Source organism: Amblyomma maculatum, chromosome 4, assembly GCF_055883805.1.
Source record: "Amblyomma maculatum isolate TAMU_Amacu chromosome 4, ASM5588380v1, whole genome shotgun sequence".
Taxonomy (NCBI): Eukaryota; Metazoa; Arthropoda; class Arachnida; order Ixodida; family Ixodidae; genus Amblyomma; species Amblyomma maculatum.
Window position 1 is genome coordinate 182,928,160 of NC_139347.1, and position 18,050 is coordinate 182,946,209.

The 18,050-nt window shown below is 46.9% G+C and overlaps 1 protein-coding gene across 2 annotated transcripts in view; it reads right to left on the reverse strand.

Moving 5' to 3' along the window:
* Nucleotides 1-4,274: 4,274 nt before the first annotated feature.
* The window catches only part of LOC146193788 (uncharacterized), a 69,581-nt gene continuing 55,805 nt past the window's right edge, over nt 4,275-18,050 (reverse strand). For both annotated transcript variants that reach the window (XM_084602822.1, XM_084602823.1), the window contains exon 8: nt 4,275-9,008. In XM_084602822.1, coding sequence (XP_084458948.1) covers nt 8,955-9,008 — 54 coding nt within the window. In that variant the 3' untranslated portion in view covers nt 4,275-8,954. The remainder of the gene's footprint in view (nt 9,009-18,050) is intronic.

The window sequence follows — 18,050 nt, forward strand, 5'->3', positions numbered from 1 at the left end:
TCGAACAAGTATTACGCGGGAGAATATGCAAACATGTTACAGGTTGCCCTCTCAGAGGCTCCTCTGATTAAGCCTGATATTCTTACAAATTTGCACACTCATCACTATCACGCCAATAGGCAAGCACAACTGAACGATACAACTGGAGCCGCACTAAGTTTAAGTCCTAGCTGCGTGTAGACTCGTTTGGGCGGCGGGGCCGCGCGCGAAGGAGCCAAAAGGAACGACGCTCACTCTTTGGGTTCCGATTATATTAAACTTATATTTTATTCTTAAACAATGGTCTGTACAAGGTCCAACCCATAGCACACACAAAGCGGAGAGGACAGGGAGAAGAGGATTCATGGGGAAGGAAGCAGGCAATGCGGCTCGAGCTATCGACAACTGGCGATGATGCGGCGCTAGGCACCAGAGGCCAGACGCACTGTGGTCTGAAGGCGGGCGGCCGGCGTTGTTTTCCCACGCCTTGTGGCTGGGTATCAGGTACTCGCTTGCACCGCGCGTACTCGTTGTCGTCTACAGGGGCTCTCTTTCATTTTCTGCAAACCCTGTAATACACAATCACGTGTGCTCTCGGTAGCAGTTTGAAAAAGAACCCAACTGCTCCCACGCTCGTTCGGAGCCCCTAAGCAATCGTAAGATCCGACTCTTGCAAACACGGACTTTACTGTCAGGTGCCACTGCAACAATCCTTTGATCAGCGTTGCGGCTGTTCCAGGCACGTTTCAAAAATGAAGGTGCCTATGAAATGTCGCAACCGGAAGTCTTCGTCATGGTGCAGCTAACTATCTTCGGGTGCTCGGCTGCATTGGTTACTATACAAGAGGGCGGCGGTTGTAAACGAGGTCGCATAATGGGAGTTTACAGAAAAACACTCAGCTCACTCTGTAACCGAACCCGTTCCTCAACACTTTCAATGCCACGCGTTGTATTTAGGAGGTCCCAAGCAGAGCCTTTCACATGCCACATGCATGGACTTTGCATTTTCTGAATTTAACTTTTCTCCTCTCCTTTCCTCCAACTGGTGCAAGCTGACTTCCGCATCCGTACTGCAAAATTACCAACGCGCTTTGAAGCCATACCAGCAGAAAATATTAAGCGCGAAACGGCCTTTTGAAACTGGGAGACGGTGAGCGTCTCCAGGCTCTTTTTTTTTTTTTTTTTAATGTTTTCAGTCGCTTTCGGATTGTAACAATGACTGCCTTTTTCAGAGAAAAGGGGTAAGAATTAACCGCATAATGCCCTACGTGAGCCCCTTTGGGTACATTCAATCTCAATCCCCCCTTTAAAGCACCTGGCCTTGCTAGAGGTGGCCTGCTTCTCATTCTATTTATAATTTTTTCTAGTCTGAGCGTAGTGATCAGACTTTCCTTTCCACTGAGGCCAGGCATTCCGTGCCTTTCGGCGTTGTGTGACTGGGCAGAGGGGCGAGAAAGGCACAGGAGCTAAATGAACAAGACACAAGACTGCCGGATACTGCTGGCAGTCCTCGCTTGGGAATGGAGAGTGACACAAAAAGAGGCGATGCGGCGGCCGCCGCTTCCGCGGTTTCCGATGGGTTAATGCTGGTGTTTCCAGGGCACACGCAAGTACACAAGCCCGCTCCAACGCTAAAATGGCGTGGAGTATGGGCATAAGGCATGCGTTTTCAAGCCCTTATGACAACATAATAATTCGATCTACGAGAGGATCACACTTGCCAGTCAGTGTCTCAGCAGCACCAATGTGCGACTTTTCACATCTTTACACAATAATTCATCCCCCCCCCCCTTCCTCCCTCTCACTGCCCAGCTGCACCCGGGCTCTTGAGCGCTGCACCCAGTGCGGACCGCACCCCCCGGAACCCCGTCGCATCGCCACTGATGCTATAAGAGTCAGGACTTGTTAGCAATCTGGGGAGGGCCATATGTCTTGAGGCCGCGTCTGACTCGGATGGCATAACGAACAAGCCACCGTCGCATGGGGGTCACCGCAAGGCACAACGGTACGGCACATCCCAGGCACGATCGAGTAACCGCGGACACCACACCTGCCTAGCAAATCCGTTGACAAGGCTCTTGTGCCTTAATGCTTTACACATCAACCGATATCTTATGACATCGCATCCAACTGTCACCACTGGATTGCGACATGTGAAGATTGAAATGAAGCCCGAGTCACCTGTCCCCAATAATGTGAAGGTCGCCGGTCGTTGAGTGGCCTGTGACAGCGTGTCTGCCGGCGATGTAGGTCATCAGCTCGGGACATCATATCTGGAGCAGCCTGCTTCAGGTGTGGTTTCCGATAGGTGTAGGTAAAAACGTCCCCGGAAAAAAGTTCCCCTGAGGAAGTGGCAACTAGGAAAAAACGTCTCCAAGGCCAAACCGGCCCTAAAAAAAATTTCTTCCGGAACTTACATGAAAAAAAAAAAACATTTTATACCATTCTTTCTGGGCTTTGAGTTAAATGTAATCATCATTTGGAACCTGCGTCCTCTGGGAGCCCGAAATGTTTACAAGAACTGTGTAAAAGCATAGTGAAAGCCATCTGGCTTTTTATACGTTGCGAGGTTCCGAGCTCCGCAGCTCGTTAAGCAATCATATATGGCAGGTCTAATAAGTTTGGTGACATTGCCCACTTAGAAAGGTACAAGCGGATCGGCGTGTGGTAGTCTCGGGGAACTGCCCAAAGCAGACGACGTCGCTAGAATTACTTTCCAGACCTTCTGGTGACGAGGTTCAGCCGTTTTTTTGAAGCTGGTATGGAATTGTGATAAGGTGATGATGGTATAAGCTGAACGAGGCTTAACCGGTCGTGCGCATCATGGACATTTAAACCATCGCTCCAAGCTTCTCCGGTAAAGCCGGTGGTCACCTGTTCTTTTCCCCGCAAAGTGAAGACGAGGCGCTGTCACTGGTACTACCGCTGCCATTTTTTTTTTTTTCGGGGGGGGGGGGGGTCATGAATGCCCGCATCAGTTCGATCTTCACGGTGAATTCCAAGGCGACAGGTGAAACCTGTCTGTAATAAAAACATGCATCATTCATCTTGCAGCTCGCCACGAGGAAACGTAGTCTACATCCTGTAGCGCAAGACTTCAGCCCCGTTCGGGGACATTTTTTCCGGGGACATTTGCTCCGGGGACGTTTTTTGCCGTATCCCGGTTTCCGATACACTCCAGGTATGGAAGGCATCGGAAACCCCCTTCACGTGACATGTACTCATGCGCAGTGTCACGCGCCTCGACGCCATATTGTTGCGTGGCACGCGAGCGTTCTCTGCCACGCGAAGTTGTGCCGATTCGACGCTTCGCGATGTCCGACGGAACCCGCGCCGCTGTGACCTCGGCGCAGTCGACGCCCATCAGCCCCAGGCCTGAACGGTGGGGACACACGGCGTGCGACGACGTCTTCACGGCGAGCCCCGTGTGCCGAAAGCGTGGCGCGATCCAGGCGACGAAGAGGAACACGCGCAGCTGAGCCCGGCGGGCCCATCTGCCGCATTTGCCACGAAGGGGACCCCGGGCTGCCGCTGCTCTGTGCCTCCTCAGCTCTGGCAAAGGGTTCTGCCTCGAGCACTGGCTCATCTGTGGAAGCGAAGAGATCTTCCACTACCGCTGCAACGTGGAGCGCCAGCCCCTGCGCCTCGAGTGGCTACGCAGCGCCAACTTTCGCCGGGCCTTCCTCGGTGACCTGATGTACTTCGTCCTCCCGACAACGCTGGCCTTTCTCCGCAGCGTGCACTATCTGCACGGCGCGAAGCAGCAGATGCTGCAGAAAAGACTGTACGAGCCCATCGTCAAAACCGTGCTCACCTTCCTGTTCAGTGTGCACAGTGCATGTTTGGTGCTCACATTCAGCTTCCATCCCTGCTAGAGCAAATCCCTGCTAGAGCAAGGCCATCCCGTCATCAGGTTTGTTGAGGACCATCCCCCGCACCCCGACTTTCCGACTGCCTCCAGGCGGCAGAAACGCCTTACCTTCGGTGTCTGACCTCGATTCGTCCTTCGAGCAACACCGTGGACCCTGCACCACCTCAGTAATGCAGGTCGCGGCTGTGAAGAAAGTCCGGCCGATTGAATTTCTCCCAATCACTCAGGGAGAGCTGTTCTTTATCCATTTACTGCACACCTTGAAGGCAGGGCGTTTTTTGCTGCTTTGTACCACATACGCTGCCTGTTTTGATCTCGTGATTCTTACCAACTGGCCAACACAATGCAGATATGTATCACTTGGCTGTCCCATGCTTTTGGTGCTCCTGACACCAAGTATTAGTAAAGACCATAGCAGCAAATATAAGGTTACATGAAATGCTTTATTTCCCCTGACCTCTACTGGCTACAAAAAAAAAAATACACCATGGTTAAAAATGAATCAGTAGAATCACTTGTACAAATACACACTTGACCGTGGTGTGACGCAGATGCCTCCATCGGGCTAAAATGCATAACAGAGCCAGGGAAGGGTGACAAGCAAACAAAGCTGCTTGGCAGCTCTGACAATGCTGCCAAATATGAAGAAGCTGAGGCAGACCATTCTCGACTGTTGCTTATGAACAACGTAAACGCTGTTAGGCAGCCCAAAAAAAAACAAGCAGCACAACCTTCATAAACATAGGCGCACACAGGAGCCTCCACTCTGCAGATTGGCAGGGGTGATTGCTGTATAAAAGGCTTGTCAAAACTGATACTAAATAGGCCAGCACAATATGCACGCAAAGCAGCTGTCAACTTAGAAAAAGCTTGCTTGACTGCATAATGAAGAGTGTAGACTGGACATCCACATTCAAGAACATAGAGTGAATGCCAGTCTGCCCCTTGGCACCATCAAGTGCTAGTTCTTTGGGGAGACTGTAGGTATCACAAATCCAGCACAGGAGCTAAAACTGATTAACATTACAGAACGGGGAATCAGTGTTGCAGGCTTCAGCAAAGAAAACTTAGCTGCTCGTTGCATGAAACACACACACTGTTCCTGCAAGGGCATCCCGGTCACGTGAACTGCATGGAAATTAATCACCCAGTGCCTCCCAACACAAGTGCACATCTGCGTTACAAGTCCGGGCAATGTCAACGACAGTCAAAGGTCAGGTGAGCTAAACTATGCACTAACACTGACACCCACACAACACTCCTAGAGCTCTTATGTACATGAATCTGTTTGTAAACTTCCTCCCTACACTCTTATAAAACAATAAAAAAAAGGATGGGGACTGTGTACCAGCACCCAGCACAAGCTCACTTGCTCAATGGCATGGAAAAGCCCGCGCAATACCGCCACAGTGTGGCCATGCGAGAAATGCAAGCATATTGCGGTGAGAACTAAAAGCCTGCCAAGGCGTGGTGTACTTACGGCAAGCGATGTGACATAGTGACGGCCCCAAGACAACTCCTTTGGTCAACAGAATGACAGCAAAGACTTTCCAAATTAGCTTCTCTAAAGGGCTGAGAGGCAAAACTTCCCAGAGCCGACAGTGGCCGCTTTTATGCCACTCCTAACTTTTCCAGAGCAAGCATGTCCTGCTGGTAGCTTGAATCATATGCAATGGTCACTGCTGTTGACCAAACTAACTTCTGAAACGCGGTGAACAATGCGCAGAGAGCCTCAATTCTCTATGCACCCACTGTAATGGCACTCCAACATTAAGCTGAAACAATGCACATTAAAAAACTGAACTTATTGTAAACAACATCCACTAGGAAAAGCAGCATAGAAGAAACATGAGTCTGCTACAAAGTATGTCCTTTGGTCCTAGTGGTGTGAATCAAACTGTCCAACCTTGAAGAACGAACTTTTGCTCTAAATGCCTTGCACACACGTGTGCAGAGAAAAACGAGAACACGATAGTGAAACAAATAGCAAATCAAACCAGAGAGATAACTATACAAAATATGCTGCAGCCAGCAACACCTGGCGGTTAAAAATGAGGCATAAAAACTGAATACAATGCAGGTAGATTCGAAGAACAGGTATGCAAAATAATGGCTTTTCTCAAGACACGTCTCAACACACAACTGCTGATGCTGTCTATGTGCATGACATGAATGATGCACCATGCTTAAGCATCCACAGTGCTTACTCAGTTTGCTTGACGCTTGAAAAACATGACTAAATCAAGAAAGCAATTGTGAAGACTATGAGCTGTGATGCAATTCGAATGCGTCACAGACCACTGCAAAACTGTTTTGAAACGTTATCAGTGGCTTGGATACTTAGCTCAACTCCCTAAGCAGAAGGAATGCAATACAACTCAACCCATGGATTGCAAAAAATAGAAAAGGTCGAGCCTTTTTGCTCAAGGATGGCGCTTAAACTCATGAAGACAATTACTGTGGATCACTGCTGGGAACTTACCAGCACAAGAAAAGAGCAACTATTCTTTTATTCTGCAGTTTTCTGTAGTTTTGGCTTCAGGTTAACCAACAGTGGTTGAGACATTGCGAGTACAAAATCACATGAAGCATACACAAGCTGCAGTATAATCTCTGCTTTGTCATCTTAATTTATTAATTAATTAATTAGCCGCCATTTGGTTACTGAAACTGGAACAGCATGAGGAAATATTTTATCAATTGCGCATTATGTACTGAGCATAATAAATTTCCAGTGGTGATCCACGATTACTGATATCTTACGTCTTATAATTCGAAAGAAATCACCAAGACAAATTTAGTGTCCTAACACGTTTAGGGCAAAACAAAAAAGAAATCTAGTAGAAACAAAAAGCACTTCGCTCTGCTGTACCAATGTATATAAGTGCAACTTGCTCTGTTACAGACAGCACACACCAAAATAATGTTATACAATGCATAGCTTAATACTGTGAACTGCAAAAATGTGTCAAAAAAAAAAAAAAAAAGTGCCTCTCTTCAAATGTCAAGAGACGTCTATTTGAGCACACAGGTACGTTAAATATCTGGGACTGAAGTTTTGCTTGGAAACAGCACAAGGACCATGTCTGCCATGGAAAATGGTTCATTAACTGGCACAAACTAACAAGGACGTGCTGAGCTAACTAAAAAGAAAGCACATTAAAAGATAAAAAGAAAAGGCAGAACATCCACAGAAAAAAAAATGTCATAAAAACAGCTCAGATCACAAGTTAATCATCCAAGGTAGTGTGGCAAAACAAAACACGACTTTACCCAGCACTGGTAAAGTCACATAAATTACTCAATGTTTACAACACTAGACAAGTTATACTTAAAAGTCTATCCTGGCAAGAAATGCCTTGAGAAAAGAACTAAAGAAAACCTACAAATTAGCACATCAAGAATACTGAAAAGCAGTAGAATCAAATGGAAAAAAAATTAATAAAGTGCGACTTTTCTCCGCATCACATAAACTCAGTCAGCTGTGCAACTGAAATTACTGCACCCACAAGATCCCAGGATGACATCCTCTAATAACCTTTTCCATCTCAATTCAAAGCGCAGATAAAAAAAAAAATGGACTACTCTGAAGCAGTCCTTGACCACTGTGACACTGTTCCATGACAACTTAAGGAATGCCCATCAAAACAGGGCAGCCTTCTAATAATTGTACAATAACTGAGACTAGCCAGGTCTTTTTATAAACACTCGACAGGGCAATAACCACTAATCTCAGCCAACTCAAGTTGAAGTTATTCGAAGCATATGACAGAACTTGCACAGGGGGTTATGAGCGGCTGGGGGGTTACACAATGCTACGTGGGAGTGGGAGAAAGAGACACACCTTGCTAGTGAAAAGTCCCCCACATCCGACGCAAAAAGCACACCGGTTTCGTTCTCCAAATGACAGCCACCACACAAATGCCCTTTGTTCTTGCACAGCAATTTCAGCTCACACGCAGCACAAAGTGCCAACGTTCCCCAAAATTTGTTTTCCTTGTTTGTTCTTATGCTTTTCAAGGTGAATGATAGAACCATACATATCCAGCCAGAACAGGGCTCCAAAGCGTAGAGGACAACAGCCGAGAATGACCACCTTCCAAAAAAATTGGGCAAAAGGAGATGGGGAGCGTGGAGAAGAAAAAGAGGACAGAGCATGACTCCATCTGGCCCCCAGTTTTATCGGCAGTTCTTGCAGCAACAAGTGAATGGCATCAAAGGGAGGAGGAGCCAGAGGGAAGCGACACGTGATACAAGTGACCAGAATCAATTTTAGTTCTTTTTTTCTTGCCCTACCTCTTGAATCATCCCACTGGCCAGTTCAGGTTGGCTACTGGTTGATGAAACACATGCATACCTGACTCTAACTATACGATCTACATATTAGCTCTCAGCTCAAAATCGTGACAGCAAATGAGGGAAAACATATAAATCGAGCAGTTAAGTGGAACAGAAAATGACAGCACAGACAGCTGCAGTTGCACCAGCTCCAAGACTCACAAAATGCCTGAGTTAACGTTATCCAGTGCAGACTCCCGGCTCATCTTTTTCTGCTGCCAATGTCAGTTCTCACCTCACGAACTGCAATTACTTCTTCCAGTTAGCCAAACCAAAAACAGAAAAAAATATTTTTTTTTAATGTTTAGTCGTCTGATGGAAATTACAGGTCATTTCCTATCATTTGAAACCCCAAAATTAAGCGGCCATTAACCACAGCCATGGAAAGAACAGGTTCGTCATCAGAAAGGAAGCTATGGCATTGAGTGAAATCAATAAAATGTATTCTGTGACAAGCCACACACAGTGGCGACAACCATAGTGGGGCGATGGGCAAGAACAGCGAAAACTGGGGGTCATCAGGTGGCTCAGGTGGGGATTTCTGCTTTCTCTTCCTGGGGGTCGAGGTTGAAGGAAGTTTGGGCAGAACAAGGTACAGAGAGAAAGGTGAAGATAAAAAAAAACAAACAAAAACAAAATGACTGTACACAAAAAGCAGCACGTGCTGTGCTCGTGAAGGGTGGTGGTGGCGGTCCGGCAGCGACGACAGAGAATGCAAGGAAGAATAATCCGGGGTGGCCGTGTAAGGTGGGCACGTTCGAGCCGGTCAACTGGACTCGGGCGCGCATGTCCGCCACAGCTTCTGCAAGTCTGCAAACATCTGCACGCGAGAAAAGAGACGAAATGACACTCACGCATACATGCAGCCGCATCACATCATAACCTGGCACCTTTTGATAAGGCCAATATGTGACCCATACTGAAATTTGGTTCCTTGCTATAATCCACAATACGGTACTCTCGAACTGAAGCTGGTTCCCTTATATACTCTCGAACACAGGCGGCATCTCTTTCCGAAACGCTAAGAAGTTCCTCTGTGCCATGCACAGAGATCGGGGTAATCTTTGTAAGTGAGTAAACATAGCCGTGTCATGCTCTAGCAAGTGCAAAAATTCAACTGGGCACAACTACATTGGCTTTGAATGCAGTAACGACTGAAGAAGATGTGCCTGGATTTTTTCGTTGGCCCTTAGAACCAGCTCGCTTGCATCTGTTGCTCGAGCGATCAAATATTATGCGTAGACCTCTCTTCGTCCTGGTTTCCCGAATTACTAAATGCTCCACATTTCATAACTTCCTGGTCAAGCAAGTTCTTAATTCGTGATTCACAACAGGTGCCAGTCTCTGAAGGTTTGAGATAACAGCTCAATAAAGCCACGTAACACCAGCTGCCTGTAGAGGCACTCCCGCATTTCTGTATAAAGGGCAGGCATGCATGACTGCAAAAATGGACCAGCCATTTCGTTTGTATGCACCCTGTACAGTCGAACCCGGATATATCGAACTCGAAGGGGATCGCGAAATAGTTCAATATATCGATAATTCGATATACAGAAATCGGCTTGGGACAGCACTTACAATGCGAAAAAACGATACCGCATTTGTCGCGTAATCAACTCACTCACATCATGAACCCACCCTTCACTTTTGCACTGAGAATTTGGAAAAAAAAAAAAGCGTTAAGGCCAGCTCGCTCATATGCAAGCGATTAAGCGATCTCAGCGATGAGCTGAGCCGCAGCGACAGAGCAAAAAATTTCCAACTTGTTGGAACTGCCTCCCTCTGCCATTCCAGCCACCGCGGCAGCTCGAAACAAGGTTTCTGTGTCGCTGCCGCAGAAATCGCCAGCGTTTTCGCTTGCATGTCGCACTCCGTTTCATCCACAGCTCATTTCTTGGCAGCGTGCCAAGATAGCGTGCCAAGATGCTGCGCAGCGATAACGTGGAGGCCTGTGTGTTTATCTTTTTATAGCTCCTGTGGCAGCGGGGAGCGAACTTGGCAGACTGCCCGTGATGGCTTGATTGCACAAGCCTGGTTCGATTTATCACGCCGCGCTTAGCGCGGGCGTAGTCCACTGCCACAAAATATTGGAAAGCGTGGTACAGTAGCTGCAAATGCTGTTTGAAGCGAAAAATGCTAAAAGCCGCTGTCATGATCGCAGCTGACCGCGTGCTTTCGTTAATTCATACATGCAAGAATAAATGACTCCCGCAAAAAAAAAAAAGAAAAAAAAAACCGCTTCGTAACGCCATATCTTATGCTACGCCGTGCGTACAGCGCGATAAAAATAGACGACTCTCAGAAAAAAAAAACAAAAAAAAAAAAAAGATCTGCCGCTTGTAACTTCTGCAAGCGCCATAGCCACATCAGCCGCTGCGCGCAGAGGGTTCGCAACACACACTGGGGAAAGCGGTCCGACGTTCTGTTTGAAAACGGGCTGCGCTGGCTTGGCGCATGCGTAGCGCGTGCTACTGCGAACAAAGGCCGGGAAAGAGAAAGGAGAGAGATAGCTCGGCAAAAGAATGGGCACACCCTTGCGCTTCGCTCTGTCGCGTTTTTCCCCACTCGTTCCCACCGGTTCTCTCTGGTTCATTCACGCACATGGCTTGCAAATGTCACGTGCTGGTGCGCGGGAAATGATAACCGCAAATGCGCGCGCCTTTAGGGAATGGGCGCGGCGCTGCCCTAGCCGAACTGTCCCCTCTCATTACTTCCGCAAACGGCCGAGGGTGATGCGATGGTCTTTGGGAAAAGCACACTTTCCAGTGCGTGGTGCGGAGTTCGATATATCGAACGACCGGTGAAATTGAGTTCGATATATGACGCGGCTTTTCTATACTTTTAGATGGGATTTTCAAAGGAATATTCCGTGAGTTCGATATAACTGAAATTCGATATATCCGGATTCGATATATCCGGGTTCGGCTGTATTATGTCGCCTTCCATGGAAGACCCCAATTTGTGCTTTCTGCCATATTGAACAGATGGAGTATCCCGTTTTTCGCCTTACTTTCCTAAATGCAAGGCACAGAGATGTTCTAAACGGTCTGTTCAATGAACATGCAGAAAGCTTCCCCAATCACTGTCTATTCAACAGGCGCCTCTGGGAGCCATAAGGAAATATCCATTTGGGATTTATTCACAAAGAGTGTCTCAGAATTATTTTGCTTCTCTCCGTGATTGCATATCGATATTCTCTGCCGAGTTTTTGGCTACTCGTTTAGCTCTTAGCAAAATTCCTAGGAATGGGTCACATCACTCTCCTCACAGATTTCCTCTTCAATCATTCCTTGAAACCACAGGAAATGTTTATTTAGCTGGTGTTTAGAATTCACTGTGCCCCACTTAGTGCCAAAGAAGTATATTTCTATCTGGTTCTCAGGGCATTGCAGTGTTTTATCAAACAAAGTGGCTGACTTAACCACCTCTCAGTTAACCTGTTACATATGGCATCCCTAACTTCGTCCCCTTCGAAAAGACCTGTTTTCAGTGCAACCAACATGTATGCAGCCTATGCTGTGATCACTTATGTTGCACTGCTAATTCCCAGCATTTAATGCACCTCCGAAATGTGTGTGCACAAATATCTCGGCAATGTGAAGTGTTGATGGCACTATCCCTTACCTAAATTTGTATCTACGTAGAAATGGGTCCGCTCCAACAGACATTTGCATACCGAGCGAACAAACAGTTACTACAGCAGTGACTCTCAAATGAGGATCCGAAAAACCATTTTCAGGTGTCCACAGAACCCAAGCTCACATGAAAAAAAAAAAAGCAATGAATTCACATTTCTTGGAAGCCAGTTTAACTCGCTGAACTATGGCGCATTGCATCAGCCTCAGTTGCCCATTGCAATTGCTAGCATTTCTCTCATGTCAGCTCATGTTTTACCATCACGAAACTATCACATAATTCACCAAGTTTCAAGCAGCAAAACAGACAGTCAGCAAAGTTATTTCATTACATCAAGATCAATTGCCACAATACCATCACTGCCTGGAGTTCTCAAATACAAACACTTCAAAGGAAGCAGCATTGGGGAATCGAGAAACTTCATAATATTGAGGAATTCATTGCGCAGAAGTTGATTACATTGAGGTTTAAATGTACCATGGCAATCCTCCTTGGCACCTTCAAGACACACGCAGTAAGAACGCAGTCTTCAAAACAATTCTACTTTTTTTTTTTTTTTAACATTGTACTGTAGTCAAAACAAGACAAAGCAAAGACCTGGTACACCATTTGATAAACTGTTTTTACAACAATTCATCAGACTGCTACTTTTAAGGCCATGTGAATACCACATAAAGATAGTCAGTTGGGGGCCACTAGGCACAGCTAAAGCCAAATCTGTCGGTAATTGTCCCTATTTTGCTCCAAGGTAAAATGCTTCGCACAAACTGATACAAACAGCTGAGTTCGATGCCTCCAGATCAATGAATTCAATATTTTTTGAGTGTTTATGAAAATATTCTTTACAAAAAATGTTCAATACGAATGGTACTATTTTACTGCAACAAAAACAGCCAGTCTGACTTCACAAAGCATGCGTCACAACTGAAGGCAGCACACTCAAAGCCAACATAAAAACCAATTACTGCCTCTCCCATAACCGAGAGTACAGTTGAATCCCGCTATAACGAAATTCACGGTGCACGAAAAAAAATTCGTTCTCGCGGAACTTCGTTATCGCAAAAATTTGACGTGAAACGCAGAAAGAATTGCCCAAGCAGCAGCGAAGGCGTTTAATGCCAAAAATCTGTAAGCTTGGTTTGCTTACGCTTCACGGCGAGCAACGCCGTCACGCGATTTTCGCACTCGGTCAGCAAACCCATTGCAACATCGTCGTCTCGGACAGCAACGAAATTCCCGATGACATCAAAAGCGTCCATCACCTGTACGGCGGTTGCCGCAGCCGGCGCTTCCTGTACGTCGTCGTCTTCTTCATCGGAAGAGTCCTTATCATTCCGGGCAGCTTTTATGATCTGCTCATCACTCACATCTTCGTGAACAACAACACAAGCGTCAGCGCCGATGTATTCGTCGAGCTCGAGATTAGGCGGCACGGTTCCTATTTCTCCCAGCGTTTTCCAGGCGGCCGCGATCCCCGGAGCCGGTGACGCCTCTTCGTCGTCGTCTGTAACGCCTGGTGTTAGGCCAGCAGAGTGTACGGGTCGACCTTCGGCAAATCCGGCGTGCCTGAAACAGTTCACAATTACTGAGCGCCCCAGTGTGCTCCAGGCAGCAGACATAATCTGCAGTGCCACGTACAAGTCCACCTTCGTGTCTCGGCCGGTTTCAGTGTTAAAAAGCAGCCGCTGAATTAACCTCCCGCGGTAAGCGCGCTTCAGGCTAAGAATCACGCCCTGATCGAGAGGCTGTAAGACAGACGTGCAATTGGGAGGGAAAAACCTCAGCTCCGTGTTAGTGAGCTTGACTTCGTCGGAGTGATGCGCTGAACAATTGTCCAAAAGCAAGCAAACTTTACGGCCCTGCCGCTTCATGTCGCGGTCGAATGCCATCATCTACTCGGTGAAAATAGCGCGGGTCATCCATGACTTGTTGTTCGCCTTGTACTGCACAGGTAGGCTACGAGTTCCCTTAAAACAGCGCGGCTTGGCACTTTTGCCTATGACTAACGGCGGACGCTTGTCCGAGCCATCCATGTTTGTGCAAAGCAGCACTGTGATGCGTTTTTTGCTGTGTTTGCCGCCGTGACAGCGCTGCCCCTTGAAGTCGAGCGTCCTAGCCGGCAACATCTCGTAGAATAGCCCGGTCTCGTCGGCGTTGTAAATGTCTGCAGGCGCGAAGTTGCTTAAAATTCCGGCCATGTTACTCGCCTTCCAAGCAGCTGCTCCGTCCACGTCTGCTGACATTGACTCGCCGCACAACACTTTTCCAACGATGTTATGGCGGGCCTTGAAACGGTTTAGCCAGCCAATGCTGGCTTTAAAATCATCGATGCCAAGTAGGCATGCATAGTTCAAGGCTTTCTGCTGGACGATGCTTCCGGACAGGGGGACGTTGCTGGATCGTGCTTCCACAAACCACGCATGCACTGCTTTGTCCAACTCTTCATGGAGGGGCCGCGTCACCTTTTTGTGCTTCGAGGATGTGCCTGAAGCAAGTGCCATTCTCACGCTGTCCTTATTGCCTAGAATCGTTGACAGCGAACTTGCAGGAATTCCGAAGTCTTCAGCAATTGCCGCTTTCTTCCTTCCGCTTTCTGCTTGGGCGATTATTTGAGCTTTTTGCTCAAGGGAAAGAGTTTTGCGTTTTTTCACTTGCGTTGCCATCGTGTCCTGCGGATGAAAACTCGTCGTTGTCGAAGAGAAAGGCAGCGAGTGAACAACGCGACCACGACACAAAGCCAAAATGGCGGAACTGCAATCACGTGATTTCATGCTTAATGTGGCTTTGGATTTGACTTGGACTTCTCGCCAATAAAACTAGTTTCGGTTTCGATTTTGAACGCGAAAATTTCGTTGAAGCGGAAACGCTCTGCAAAAATGGTTCGTTGTGCAGAGAAATTTAGGCCATTAATTCTTATAGGATACTCGCGGGGAATAAAAAATTATTCGTTGTCGCGGAAATTTCGTTGTGGCGGTATTCGTTGTGGCGGGATTCAACTGTAGATGTAAGTGTGAAATGGTCGCAGACACAGCAGGCGTCAATAGGAATGAGCAGTCTTCGGCTGTGATGTATAACTCGCAAAGCGATTGCTTTCTGCCAGATGCTTTACCTATTCTTTCATCAGGTTCCATTGCTCGGCTCAAGCAGCTGTGACGATGACAGCATTGAAATGCAGAACGATGCAGAAGTGAGCATGGCCAAAGAGACGCTGGCCTGACAAGAGTGTAGGAGAAGCAGCGTGTTCGAGCACACCCCAAACATGTATACGACCATCTACTAAAGAGAGGTTGCAGCGTGTGCAGAGTGTGCAGCGGTGGCGTAGCGGTAGAACATCCGCCTCGCATGCAAGAGGACCGGGGCTCAAATCCCGGTGCCCCGCAATTCTCCACCGGATAAAAAAAAAAAAAAAAAAAGAAAAAAAAAGAGAGAGAGGGGGAGAGAGAGAAAGAAAAGAAAAGAAAGAAAAAAAAAAAGAAGAAAAGAAAGCCCATGTTGATGGAATTGCATAAACAGGTTTGTGGTGCGACCTGATGCCGGTGAACACCTCCAGCAACGCACTCCCTCACCAGAACAGGATTTGGCCACCCTGGTGAAGTAATTGGCCACAACCTTCTATGATAAGCTCCATAAAACCCCGGCCCTCAGTCACCAGCGGCTGCGGAACAACTGACCACGGCGGCGGTCAGACCTGTGACGCAGCAGGGGGTGCTAAGAAAGCCTGGCTCCGCTGGACAGGCCGCCATTGGAAACTGACCCTGGCAACGCTTAATGCTAGAACCCTAGCTAGTGAAGCTAGCTTAGCAGTGCTGTTAGAGGAACTAGAGGGCATGAAATGGGATGCAATAGGGCTTAGTGAGGTTAGGAGGCCGAATGAGGCATATACTGTACTGAAGGATGGGCATGTACTGCGTTATCGAGGCTTACCAGAGAGGCGACAACTAGGAGTAGGTTTCCTTGTCAATAAGTATATAGCGGGTAATATAGATGAACTTTATAGTATTAATGAGAGGGTTGCAGGCATCGTAATTAGGTTTAATAAGCGGTATAAACTGAAGGTTGTACAGGCCTATGCACCTACATGTAGTTATGATGACCAGGCAGTTGAATGCTTCTATGAAGATGTAGAATCGGCAATGCGAAAAGTAAAGACGCAGTATACTGTACTAATGGGCGATTTCAATGCCAAGGTAGGGAAAAAACAGGCAGGAGACAAGGCAGTAGGTGACTATGGCATTGGTTCTAGGAATAGCAGGGGGGAGTTACTAGTTGAGTTTGCAGAGCGCAATAACTTACGAATCATGAATACCTTCTTCAGCAAACAGAAGAACCGGAAATGGACATGGAAAAGTCCTAGCGGAGAGACTAAAAATGAAATCGACCTCATAATGTGTTCAACCCCCGCCATTATACAAGATGTAGAGGTAATCGGGAAAGTGCGATGCAGTGACCACAGGATGGTGAGGTCCCGAATTAGCCTTAATCTGAAGAAGGAACGCAACAGATTAGTAAGAAAGAAACCCATCAACGAATTAGCAGTGAGGGGGAGGGCAGAAGAGTTCAGGATCTCGCTACAGAATAGGTTTTCAGCTCTGAGGATGGCGACATTACCCTAGAGGCAAGGAACAATAATTTCAGAGATATCATTACTGAGTGCGCGGTAGAAGTAGGCGGTAGGATAGTTAGAGAGGATACCGGCAAGCTGTCTAAGGAGACGAAAGATTTGATTAAGAAACGCCAGAGTATGAAAGCTTCCAATCCAACAGACCAGATCCAATTGGCCGAGATATCAAAGCTAATCAATAAGCGCAAGGTGGCCGATATAAGGAAGTATAACATGGAGAAAATTGAGCATGCTGTAAAGAACGGGGGAAGCCTTAAAGCGGTAAAGAAGAAATTGGGCATAGGCAAAAACCAGATGTATGCGATAAGGGACAAGGCGGGCAACGTCATCACTAATATGGAAAAGATAGTCAAAGTAGCCGAGGAGTTCTATACAGATCTCTATAGTAGCCAAAGTAGTCAGGATCGTAATGAGATTGGCGGTAGGGAAAAACAGTCAGACATTCCACCAGTGACGAAGGACGAGGTCAAGAAAGCACTAGAAACTATGAAAAGGGGGAAATCAGCTGAAGAGGATCAGATAACTACAGATTTGCTGAAGGACGGGGGGGATATCGTGCTAGAAAAACTGGCCACCCTGTATACGCAGTGCCTGGTGTCATCGACGGTACCGGAACCATGGAAGAATGCAAACATTATCCTCATTCACAAGAAAGGGGACTCTAAAGAGCTTAAAAATTACAGACCAATCAGCTTACTGTCTGTTACGTATAAGGTATTTACTAAGGTAATCGCTAATAGAATCAGGACAACCTTAGACTGCAATCAAGCAAAGGATCAAGCAGGGTTTTGGAAATGGTACTCTACTATCGATCATATCCATACCATCAATCAGGTGATAGAAAAATGCTCGGAATATAACCAGCCCTTATACATAGCATTCATTGATTACGAAAAAGCCTTTGACTCAGTTGAAACCTCGGCGGTGATGCAGGCATTGCGAAATCAGGGGGTAGACGAGCCGTACGTGAAAGTGCTGGAAGATATATATATATAGTGGCTGCACAGCAACCATAGTTCTGCATAAAGAAAGTAACAAAATTCCCATAAAAAAAGGTGTTAGGCAAGGAGACACAATCTCCCCAGTACTATTCACAGCTTGTTTAGAGGAAGTATTCAGAGACTTGGAATGGGAGCAGTTAGGGATAAGGGTAGATGGAGAATACCTCAGTAATCTGCGATTTGCTGATGACATTGCCTTGCTAAGCAACTCGGGGGATGAACTGCAAATAATGATTGATGACCTAGACAGGAAAAGTAGAAAAGTAGGCTTGAAAATCAATATGCAGAATACTAAGGTAATGTTCAACAGCCTCGGGAAGGAACAGCAGTTTGCATTAGGTAGCGAAATACTGAAAGTAGTAGGCGAATATGTCTACTTAGGGCAGGTAGTAACCGCAGATCCGGACCACGAAAAGGAAATAACAAGAAGAATACGATTGGGATGGGCAAGCACTCGCAGATTATGACTAGCAACTTACCGGTATCGCTCAAGAGGAAAGTATACAACAGTTGCATCTTGCCTGTACTCACCTATGGGGCTGAAACGTGGAGGCTAACCAAGAGAGTTCTACTTAAGTTGAGCACAACCCAGAGGGCTATGGAA